Source organism: Carassius gibelio, chromosome B7 (genome assembly GCF_023724105.1).
Source record: "Carassius gibelio isolate Cgi1373 ecotype wild population from Czech Republic chromosome B7, carGib1.2-hapl.c, whole genome shotgun sequence".
Lineage (NCBI taxonomy): Eukaryota > Metazoa > Chordata > Actinopteri > Cypriniformes > Cyprinidae > Carassius > Carassius gibelio.
Window position 1 is genome coordinate 32834908 of NC_068402.1, and position 12969 is coordinate 32847876.

The 12969-nt window shown below is 36.1% G+C and overlaps 1 protein-coding gene across 8 annotated transcripts in view; it reads right to left on the reverse strand.

Annotated features, from left to right (window-relative positions):
- The window catches only part of LOC127961498 (casein kinase I), a 52283-nt gene that overhangs the window by 30625 nt on the left and 8689 nt on the right, over window positions 1-12969 (reverse strand). For all 8 annotated transcript variants that reach the window (XM_052560643.1, XM_052560647.1, XM_052560645.1 and 5 more), the window contains exons 2-4: window positions 10290-10606; window positions 9946-9986; window positions 9610-9679 (exon numbers count right to left, since the gene is read on the reverse strand). In XM_052560643.1, the coding sequence (XP_052416603.1) occupies window positions 9610-9679; window positions 9946-9986; window positions 10290-10470 (292 nt within the window). In that variant the 5' untranslated portion in view covers window positions 10471-10606. The remainder of the gene's footprint in view (window positions 1-9609; window positions 9680-9945; window positions 9987-10289; window positions 10607-12969) is intronic.

Below are 12969 nucleotides of genomic sequence, written 5' to 3' on the forward strand. Positions count from 1 at the left end.
TACGACTGATAAGGAGTGAACGGCATTTAAATTATTTGGTACAAATGCGCTTGTGGATGACAACATAAGGTCACAAAAGGACATACCTGAGCTCAAGCTCAAAGGAAGATCGGAATCTCTAGGCAAGACATCTAGCCAACTGACAAAGCCTGTTATGTAAATAGATTTCTTTATTGCATATACAAGGCTTTGTGCATTATAGGCTCTACTGGATTCCTAACAAAAGAAAAACCACAACAGCCAAGAACAAACGGAGACTGTATCAATCCATTTTAAATAATGCACTTCATATTGTCTCGTCATATGCCATCATGAACCAAACATTATAAACCATCCCAACAAGCTGTGCAGAAAGAGAAAGGTGAGAATCACAAAGACGTGGTCGAGACTCTCCAGCCTTCATCACCCCATCCCCCCCATCCATAAAGCATGAGCTGGGCTCAGCGGGTGGGCCCAGTGGAGTCAGCCCACCCTGCAGACACGTACTCCACTGAGGCTACACTTCTGAGATGCTCTTTGTACTATAGCTAGGGGAAATTCGATTTACTGGGAAATCTTGATGCTTTCTCATATTATTCTGCAATGATGCTCAAAAATGCATAAGATTTTTATTTGATTTTTAATCATTAATTGTACTAGAATTGTAAGCAGGATCATGAGATCACAGGTAAATGCCGATCAGCCACATTAAATTCAGGTTTTGCACACTTTGAGCAATAAATGCATGATTCGCAATCATTCATGGATATCTGGATTACTGGATAAGGACTGTTAATCATTTTATAGATATTCGCAAAAAGGATGTTGTTGTTCTGTTGGCACCAGGCTAGCAGATCAGTTTTATATTTTCACAGACCACACCCACAAAACTGAAACAAATATTTAGAGTTTTCAACAAACATTTAATATATTTTAGTTGTAGTTACAATTCAATATTTTTAATTTGTAAATCTATAAGAGGTTAAAACAAGAACATATTTTTTACAAAGTGTAACTTTGCTTAATTTAGAAGGATTTTTAATTTTTAATTTTTTTTTTATCAACTTTACATCCTCAAATAAACTTTCTACAATAGTTCACGGTAACACTTTAGTATAGTGACCAATTCACAATATAAACTAGTTGCTTAATAACATTCATATTACTAGATTATTGGCTTTTTATTAATACTTAAAGCAAAAATTCTTCATCCTTAATCTTACACACATAAACTTAACAACTGCCTTATTAACTATTAATTAGCAGTAATTAGGACTTTGAGGCTAAAATCATAGTTAATAGTGAGAACTGGACCTTTAAGTGTGAACTGGTTTACTTTGAATAGTTTTCTGAAATGTTTGCTCATAACAGCAAAATGTCTTGTAGGTCAATTATGATAGTTTACTACAATAATAAATGAATGATAATCAAATGCAGTTTGACCTGAGTATATTGAAATATATTTACACTGACTATGAAAATGTTCATTACTTTGAGATTTTATTCATTTCTATGACTTTAAAGGCTACAAGCAGAAATTGAGGACATGTGAATATTACATCATTGATAAGCAACAATGACCAGGGACAAGTCATTATTTAAAAATTCATTTATCTGGATTTTGGGAACTTTTGGGATAACAAACCCACAACTGCATGAAATATACCACACCGTGCAAGTAGTTGTTGGATATCTGACTACAAAAATCTTACATATTTTCCTTTAAGGCATTTAAAAAAAAAAAAAAAATTGTTCTCAATGACATTAGACGTGCACAAAGACTGTGCTAATTGATAATGAAACTTCTAGACTAATTTCATTATTGATATCTAGCAATTAGTCATTAGAGACCTAATTCACATTACTTAAAAAGGGTGGAGGTTGGTGCTCCTATGCCACTGATGAATAATCTCGATGAATTGGGAATGATTTTGTAATCACACCGTGTCTCTGTTAACCAAAATTGAATCTTAGAGCAAAAAAGTCACAAAGGCGCAATCAGCTACATCCAGTTTCAAGAGTCCTAGAACATGCAGAATCTGTCCAGCACCCATAATGGACAGAAATAAGGGGAAAGACAGCATGAAAGAGCTTGATGTCATGTCTAGGGGAGGGTAGACCTCAGGGGTCAAGTTGCACAGTAGAGGACATAAGAGGGAAGCACATCCTCAGGATTTTATGCTACAGTCACCGCTTCCCAGCGCCTCACTTCATTTGGTCCTTTCTTTGTGGGGTCTAACAAACAAACAAGCTCCCCAAGAAAAGGACTGATTCTAGATTAAATATGTGTGGATGTCACATGGTACTCATTTAATAAGTCCCATAGTATAATATAATATGATAAAATATAATATATTACATAAATATTAACATTAAAGGTATACTCCACCCCAAAAATGAAAATTTTGTCATTAATCACAAACCCCCATGTCGTTCCAAACCTGTAAAAGCTTTGTTCGTCTTCGGAATACAATTTAAGATATTTTGATGAAAACCGGGAGGCTTGTGACGGTCCCATTGACTGCCAAATAAAATGCACTGTCAAGGTCCAGAAAAGTATTAAAGCAGCGTAAGAATAGTCCATCTGCCATCAGTGGTTCAACCGTAACATTATGAAGCGATGCAAGTACTTTTTGCACGGGAATAAAACAAAATTAATGAGTTTATTCAATGATTTGTCTCCTTTGTGTCTTTCCACATCAATGTAGCACAATTTTGAAGAATATGAGCTAAACGCAGGCAGCTTACACTCTTCTGTGTCAACCAGGACACAAGGATATGTTTACTAAATGTATTAATGCTTTGATTTGAAAGAAAACAGCGCATCCTTGTGTCACAGCTGACACAGAAGAGCGTAAGCTGTCTGCGTTCAGCTCATATTCTCCAAAATGGCACTATGGTGTTGTGGAGAGAAAGTGTTCATTCACCACTGATGACAGATGGACTATTCTGACGACGCTTTCATACTTTTCTGGACCTTGACAGTGTATTTTTACTTGGCAGTCTATGGGACAGTCACAAGCCTCCCGGTTTTCATCCAAAATATCTTAAATTGTGTTCCAAAGATGAACAAAGCTTTTTTTTAACGGGTTTGGAACAACATGACAAAAATTTTGGGGTGGAGTATCGCTTTAAGTTTTTAATATTTTTGAAAGGAGTCTCTTATTCTAACCAAGACTATTTATTTGGTGAAATTACAGTGAAACATATATATTGTTAAAAATATTTTTTTTTTAAATTAATTAAAAAAATAATAATAATTAATATCATTTTATAACTTTCAGCACCATTAGGTTCTCCAGTCTGTCAAATGATCCTTCTAAATTAATTCTATTATGCTGATATGGTATTGAATTATTGTTGGTGCTGAATTAATAATGGTTCTTATTATTATCAATGCTGAAGACAGTATTTGCTGTGCAATATTTGTGAGGAAACTGTTATACATTTTAAAATTATTTTAAATATATATTAGAATACATATTTCAATGTTGGGTTTTATATTGGAGCACCATATTAATATCAAAATATTTCAAACAGAGGTGGAATAAGTAAAAAAAAAAAGTGTTAATATAATTTTTTTATTTATTGCTTGCCAAGTTAAATACAAAAAAAAAAAAAAAATACCACTCCTAATAAATTCCCTTGCAATCGTAACATTGATTACAAATTTTTATTATTAAGGTGCAGTCACACAGGTTACTTTAACAAAACAAAGACTGCAAATTGTCCCAGCAGCCTCTGTGAGGGGTCAGGGCTTCAGAGTTTATGTGGGACCCTGCTGATTCGGTATTGCTCAAGGAGCTGAGCAAGGCACCGGTGTAGAGTTACACAAGCCAGGCTGCCAGGCAGTTTAATCAGCGGACTGCTTTACAGACGTCATATGATAACAGCACTAAGTGAACATCCTGGAAACGCTTGTGGTCAGAGTGCCACCTTTCCTGAAGTGCTGATTCATCACTGAGACACAAACCCTGCTGTGGGACATGTACAGAGCCGCACGGCCTGCATACTGTCCCAGATACAGCACAGGAAGAACTATAGACAGCAGAAAGACTCAAACCAATTGCACAGACATCCTTCTTAAACCAGCAGAGCAGCAGATACATAGGCTAACACACAGCTTTACTGAGACACTCGTATAGACACTCGCTGTGCTGCGTGCTGAATTATTGAAGAGCTGCTGCTGCCACCCTTTTCCGGTCTCCTCTGGTCCAACACACCCCTGAACGACATATATCATTAAAAACACATCCGCTTGACTTCCACTTCCAATGTAAGAAGTGCACATGTTTACTATACTTCTTTTTTTTATACAAATACCAAAAATCCTGAATAACTGGTGATAGTTTTTTTGTCCTCCAAATTGAAAAATCTATGATCTATTACTTCTACTCAATACAGTATTGAATATTGTAAAACACTTGCATGGTAAATATTGCACTTTTAATATAATAACATCTCATTATTAATTAGACAGTGAATTTTGGTTGGTATGGATGTTTCGGTTTAAATGTTTGGGAGTGTTACAATTTTTTCATGCTAACCAAGCTTGCATTTGTTTGATAAAAAAATACAGTAAAACAGAGTGCAAAACAATTACAATTGAAATATTTTCTATTTTAATACAAGTTATGTAAAGTAAATGTATTCCTGTGCTGGCAAAGCTGGGCTTTCAGCAGCCATTTGCACAGAATGTTTTTTTTTTTTTTTTCTCAAACACTGTGCTACTTTTCCATATTTTATCTATATAACCTAATCTACACATCTATATAAACCTTTTGTTTTTTCCACATTCCACTGTCCTCGTCTCGCATTATTTGAACTGGCCCTAAGTACACCTACATTAGGAGAATTATTGCCACTAACTTAACATTATCCTAATTTATGAATTGATTCAGGGGATTGCAGACATGATTAAAGAGTTCACAGTAATGAACGTTAGCGATTAATTGTGAACATTAAAGCTTTTAAATATACTTTTATATTGCAATAATTTCACATTCAATCTTCAAATTAGGGCTGGGCAATATATCTAATGATATGGGGGTGGTGTTAGTGCAGTGGATAAGACACATGCCTTTAGTGTAAGAGACCCAGGTTCGAATCCACTGTGAGACACCAATGTGTCCCTGAGCAAGACACTTAACCCCTAGTTGCTCCAGAGCTCTGACAGATATAGCAATTGTAAGTCGTTTTGGATAAAAGCGTCAGCTAAATGAATAAATGTAAATGTAAATATGATCTAGTCAGTAAATCTGGTTCCGTGATTACAGTTAAATCACCATCACCTGCTTTCAAATGGAGCAACATTTAATAGACAGAGCCGTAGATCACTGATAAGCTATGCAATTTCGCGTTCACTATCGAAGGCGCATTTTCTTTTCTCACAACTCTTTACCTTTTCTGACCCACTTCAGGTCTTAAAGTCTCTATAATGAGCTGACGAGCTGATCGGGTCTGTTATGCCGCATTTCCACCGAAATTACCCAGAACATTTTTACCAGGAACTTTTTTTCCCAGGAACTTTTTTCCCCCCAGACCTGTTGCTTTCTGCATTTCCACCGCGGTGTAAAGTACCGGGAAGATTAGGCAAATGACTGGTGACATACGTCCACGCGCGTTTCTCAATACAAAGTACCGCTGATAAAAAAAAAATTAAAAAAAAGAAAACAGTAAGCTGATTTTGGACGTGCATCATCAGTAGTTAGTTCAGACTTTGTGCATTCGCCGGGTGAGTGTGATGTCTGCGACGACGCAAGTCCGGTAAATCTATAAACAGCAGCGTACTTGATAACTTCAGTCAGCTCGTCTTGGCTACTGCAATTTTCCTTACTGTATATTTACAATAAAACGAAATAGGATATCAAATACCTCTGCATCCTTTGGTTTTCATTTAAGCATAATAACAGCTGCAGAAATGTACTTAGTTCAGGGATATGTGTATATGCAGCCATTACAATGAAACGAAATATTATATAGACTTGCCTTTTTTATTTTCATTTTAACATATAGATAAATTGAATACAGACCAAAGAAAACCTGTTAGATTTACCCCACAGCTGAATTATATTTTATGTTTAACCACTACAGAGACATCAGAGCCAGCGGCACAGAAGGTCTATCCCAGGAGAGGCTGCTTCTCGGCGGATACATGAGGACTGAGCTCCCGCTGATCGAGTGGAGCTCACCGTCTCAGAGATCGGCGAAACACATTTTTAAATAGGCACTGTCTTTATAAATAAACAACAGATTTGATTTTTAAACAACTACATTCTCACCTGAAATACTTTTAAAATTACATTTCATGACACAATAACAGTAATATTTTGAAAATGTTGATCCGAATAAATGGTGGTTGAACTCAACCAATGCTGCGAGGATTCAACCAATCAGAATGTTTAGCGCCAAAGTCCAGCCCCCGAAAGTTCCCAAACTTTGAAAAAGTACCACCTCGCCAGCAGGGACTTTCTGAGGGGAATTTTTTTACCCAGAACTTTATTTAGTTCCTGGTTCCTGCGGTGGAAACACACCAAGTACCACACCAAAGTCCCTAGTTCCTGGGTTAAAAAACGCGGCTTTAGAGACAGTGCTGGGCTGCTCCAGGACAGTTTTGAAAAATCACTGCGCTTCAGGACATGTTCTAAATCGGACTCATATAATTCCATAAATAGCTTTAAGGCAGCTTTAATCAACTTTATGGAAACTTCATGCCTTAAATGATTACACAGCATACTCAGTTTCTTTTGCCAAAATGCCAAATATCAGCCAAAATATCGGTGAACCACTAGCTACAATAAATTTAGAATTTGAATAAAATTTTTGTTTTATGTGCTGCTAAACCTTTTGGGGTCGACAAACCCGGATTGTTTTTGTATTTTGTGGAAAAAAGAATGGGTTGGCTTGATCCAGCAGAGATCATAAACGTGTAAGTCTTTATTTTATTAATCTACTCGTATTGGTTTTCACATAACTGGTACACATTTTCCAAATTATAATCACTGACTTAATGTATAATCAAGTGAAACTTTATGAAGTTTCATTCACATAATCTAAATTCTAAATGTGTCACAATGCTAGGATGCTTTTTATTTTTATTTATTTTTTATGTTCTATAACATAGACAGCAATTCGATATAGAAGTAATAGCCTAATAGGAGTTATAATGTTGCTAGTCTAATGTCAGTAAGAATGAATTTACTGTGATAGGCTATTCTCTGTTCACGAATATAGCAATGTTCATAACTCGTTTTTGGATTGTATAGGCCTACATACAAAGCATGCTTGTTTTTATGTATGTGACTAACTTATGTTCATTAATATCTTTTCTGGCGTAAATATTTTAAATGTGTTATACCCCGTCATTGATGTTTGCGATTGTCTGAGGTGTAAATGTATCAAGTAAGCTGTAAATATCACTGATAATAAATGTGCTATGTGGTACTTGTGTTCTTTTTTTCCCTATAAATCACTACTTCTAGGAAATAAATAATCCGACAGTGACCATTACAATAATGTTAACAAATGCTGCTGTTCTTGTGAACTTAATATTAATCAAAAAAAAAAAAAAAAAACTGAAAAAAGAAAAAAATATTCCCAGCTCTTTTCAACGGATTAAAAACTGCAGATACTGCGAATTATGTCACTGCATACCGTAATTACATTTTTATTAAGTAAAATGACAGGAATGTCAGAATTCATTCCAGCCAAAATAAGAACAATTTTCAAACAGTGATTGGCATCATATGAGCGCATTTTAAAATCTCAATTTCATTTTAATGGGATGTTCTGTAAAATTTGTCTGTGCTTAGAAACCAGTATGAGAACAATATGCACCATTACTCAAAATCTGTTCCTTAAATTAGCTCTGTTAGCATGAACCCTTTGAAATGAGTGACACCCAAATCTGAATTCCCCTCAGATAACAATGACATTTCTAGCTAACTAGCTATTTATGAAATGCAAACACACAAAACTGGCTATACATGACCAGGTACCATCTTGCTGACCCTGCTGCTGCTGAATATATTTCTTATGCTAATACACTCAGTATGAAAATGTTGACTGAGGAACGGCTGTGTGTGAATCTCAAGGAGTGGAGTCCGAGGCCACACCTCCTGTCCTGTCATCATCCAGACTTTGAACAGAGCATTGTGTTACAGGGACAACACCATCACCGCACTGCTCTGTGACAACCCAGCCGCCACTTCCTGAATCAAAGTGCAGCATGAAGCGGCTACTGCACAAGCAGACAAATGCTTTACCACTAGTTTGAGTCTTACTTCAATATGGTGTCCTGATTTAAAAGCAAACCAACCCAAAAATCACAGAGCGATCTCTGAATTATAGCAGAGCAGTCTATTAGCTTTGAGGTCAAAATGGCATACATTTACACAATTTACGGGGAAGTCGTGGCCTAACGGTTAGTGACTCTCGGGCCGGCAGGAATTGTCGAGTCTGAAATTACTAAACCAATAATACCAGCACAAAACACACTGTACTGCCCAACAGAAACACATTTTTCCATTCAAGTTACAGATTTAAGCTATGCAGAACACTTTTATACTGGGAAAAAAAGCATTTCCATCCAACAAACTCTACCTAAAAATCTGAAATTTGGGGGAAAATGTTAAATACAAATGGAAATTGTATCTACTGTTGTGGTTTATCTTTTTTATATAAAAAAAATATAATAATTTCATATATATATATATATATATATATATATATATATATATATATATATATATATATATATATTTTTTTTTTTTTTTTTTACATTCATTACAATATATGAAGCACTCGTAGTAACAAATTATTTCAATTATATTTTCTATCACATAATTATTCTTATATGACTTATTTAGTAAATGTGTTTCCATCATAGGAAAATATATTGTCATTTCAACACTTTAAAATTTGCATGAAAATGCATGAATGGAAACTCTACTTATTTCTTCCCACTTTGTGCCTTACACCAACTTTAAAATTGATATGGGAAAAAGACAATGAAGTACAAATAGCCTACAAAAGGCAGCAAAATTTTAAGGAACACCACCACAATGGGTTTGACATTTTACAAATATACAATGGACAAATATACAATGGAAAAAAGCTGAAGAAATTCTTTGTCAGAGGGACAAAATATCTTTTAACATAATCTGATCATTGCCGACAAGTTTTCTGTTATATATATATATATATATACACACACACACACACACACACACACACACACAGACACACACACCTAGGTGCAGTAGTAAAACAAACAAAACTGAAGCTATGACTCAACATGTCAAATACTCCAGAGGGGAAAATAATCCTCAATCCAATACAAAGGAAACATCTTCACAAAACTTGCTTGGAAACTGCAGGTTTAAAAGCAAAAAAAAAAAAAAAGATAATGGTAAATCCCCATCACAAAGCCTTAGCGCAGGAATAAACAAAGTCACGCACCGGAATATGAAGATTAAGGCTAAAGGTAGATGAGATACATTGAGCAAACACACGGATGTGAATGCAAAACTATAAAACACAGCACATGAAAACACGTGAAATGAATATTATCCAAGCAAACAAAGGAGAAAATGCAGCATACAGCAGTGCTGGTGCTGATTATAATCTTACCTGAACTGCCTAATGTTTTGTAGAACCGGTACTCCAAATGTAGCTGTGGGGCCCTCGATTTCACAGGTTCCTTTAGGAGTGTCAGGAAAACAACTCTTTCATTTATTTACAATAAACAAATATTCCAGCCAGAAACACACACTTAATGTTCCTTAAACTTCTGTCTAAAATACAAGCAGTTGGAGTTGATTTCTTTGAACAAATCCAGCCTTTAGAGTTTGATTCCAGATCTACAGACATGCCTAGACATTACAACTACACGTAAAAACAAAACACTAACAGAACACCAGCCTATGCTGTTATAATTACTTCGTAGAAAATAATAAGTATACTTACCAATTTTATTGCAACGTACTCATTTGTATAGAGATTCTTTCCTAAAAAGAAAAACAGACAAAGGGTGACCAACTGAACATCACAACCCCAAACAGGTCCCATCCAATCTGTTTGTTCTACTAACAGATCATTGAGGCAAGTTCTAAGAAAACTTGCTGAAAATGCTATTTTTGCAATACAACTTGTTCCCCAAGTCAACGTTCCCCAGTGGATTGGCTAACAACCCAAGAACACCAGAGCTCCTGAGATTCACTCCTGCTTGGCACCTTTAAGCAAAGAACTTCACCCCTAGTTGCTCCATGGAGACTTTTGTGAACAGATAGTACATGAATGGCTCCTCTTACCGAGCTTCAACTCTCCAAAGTTGCCACAGCCGATCTTCTTGCCAACTCTGAAGTTCGGTCCAACCATAAGGACCCCAGAGGACGAGGAGGAGCTGGAGGGCCGTGAGTGCCCGCTGCGCCCCTGGGCCACTTTACTGCTCCTGGCCGGCCTCTCGCCCTCCTTCTCTCTGGGGTGATCCATGACTGCGGCGCCGGAGGCACAGAGATCCAGACGAACCAGGCCTGAGCCCAAAGCAGACAGCTCAGGCCAAATGAAAACTCATGGGACGACTGCTGTTGGCACCGCTGCCGCTGAACCATTCACTGCTGCCAGCACACTGAGGGAAGGAAACATTCGATCTGAGTATGTTTTGAACACCATTAAGGCCTTTCCACATGGAGCGCGAAAAAGCAAACGTTCCGATTCACCATCCGTTTTCTTCCACGTGCGCAATGAGTCAGCGCATGAAATATGAAAGCCAGTAGACATATGATTATGACAATATATTTACTGTATGCGTTTTATATGCAGCGCATGGTATGTTTATAGCAATAATGGATGTTTCTGACAAATATTAGCAGTGTAGTGTAATTAAACATACAAAGATGTGCATGTGCCTTGTTATTAATCAAAATCAACTATAGATCACAATTGAAAATTGTCATCTAAGGAAAAATGCTTTGTTGGTTGGTGGCACCTAGCATAAAGGCATGAATTATGAATTACCAGAAGGCAAACTATTTAATTTCTATATCATTTCACGTTTGCTATGAAAGCCCAGTTTGTAGGCGATTCGTCTCATTTTTTTGCATCGCACCCAGTGTGGAAAGACCTTTAGATCTCTGAAACAATAACAGTGTTTGAAAAGTACATTACTTCACTAAATCTTTATGAAATCACCTGCTTTCTTACTAAAACAAATTCACAAAAGCTGAAATATTTCACTGTGAATGGCAAAACCGCAATTATATTCAAATTAACCACTGTTCACCTCTGGAAAATCTATAGCACCACATCTAATGAAACTACATTTTACTAGTGGACATTTTTTCGGAAACAGGCTTCATCCAAGGGTGGATTAATTGGTCAGCTACAGATAGAAATCAGCCAATTTCCGTTCTAATTACACAATCAGTCAACATCATATTTGGAAGACAGTGAAAGCAAATGTATGATGCTTAATATATTTGCCAATATTTAACCTTTTTGTATAATAACAAGTCTGACCTACATTGTGTCAATAACAATACAAATTTACTTTGTAATGGTTTTCTAACCATTATCTTTTTGGAGGCATTACATTTTGATAAAAAATTATTTAAAAACAAAATCTGTGCACAGATGAGTTGTCCACAATAAGACTAAAACTTCAAAATGTTTTAAGATAAAGCATATGGAATAAGAAACAATTTTACACGAAGCCTGGAAGCCATAATGTTAGGGCAAAACAGCAAAACATTATTTTCAGTTTCAGACAGAATTATGAATCAAATGGCAACATCTAATCATTGCTCCTGCAATAAACTTATTTCCGACACGGTTAGCGTCTATTTTGTACACAAAAAAACGATAAGCTATGAAAGATTAACATCTCAAAAGGTGTGAACAAACATCACTGTGAACAAAAAGGATGCTAAAGTAGAACCTTGCAATTTCTGTAGATGAAATATTGAGTCAGCTTGTTGCCATTTTGCCAATGAACTTTGCTATGATTGTGTTAATTTATCACCTGAGGACAAAACACAAACAGCACACTGAGTAAAATTTACTGAAAATGTACACTTAAACCCATTAACCTGATTTTAATAACTTAAACCGTGTTTTTGGTTAAAAAAAATGATTTGGTGCATTAATATTAGGTTTATAATTTGCATTACATGAGGGGTTATCCAGCAAATACAGTGCTTTTTGTCTTTACGTGTGCATGCAGGCAGAGCACACGATGTTGTTGTTTTTTATTGATGTGGACGTGCAGGTCTGTTCACGGATGACAGATATGGGTCACTTAAAAACTTAAACTAAATAGATCTGAGAACAACAAAAATCAGCGCAACACCAAGTTATTGCTCGTACAAGCAATCAGGTACAATCAAGGGCAGCTGTGGCCACATAAAACCCAACAAAAAAAAAATCATGACAACAAAACTGCAAGACCTACCTAGAAGAAGAATAAGAGAAGTTCACTTTGATGAATCAAGCCCAAACAAAGGGACTTAAGTGCTCCTAAATGACCTATAATCACACACAGAACTATTGTTCCTAATGTCAACCGCATCACAGCCATGCTAAACATTGGTGGTGGGAATTATACTAAATATAAGCCCACAAAAGTGCATACATCTTGACGTATTTCTAAAGCCCATGGCATCATTATTTGTGATTATCGGTGATGCAGCACTAATGCAATATGCTGTATCCATTAGATGTCTCATCTCAAATCATTAACCTTTTGAAAAGAGATTAGCTCGGGAGGAAGTCGGGCATCAGGGAGGGATTCCTATTGTGACACAAGCAGTGAGGAAATGCTTCCCAGAACCCCCGAGTAAGACTGCACACTCTGTGCTTAAAGGGTGATCACCAAGGAGAAAGTCTTCAATATTGACAAGACAAAATTCTTGAATCTCAATACAAAACAGAAACTTATACGTTCACATAAAGGGATAGTTCACCCAAAAATGATAATTTTATTTTATCTGCTTA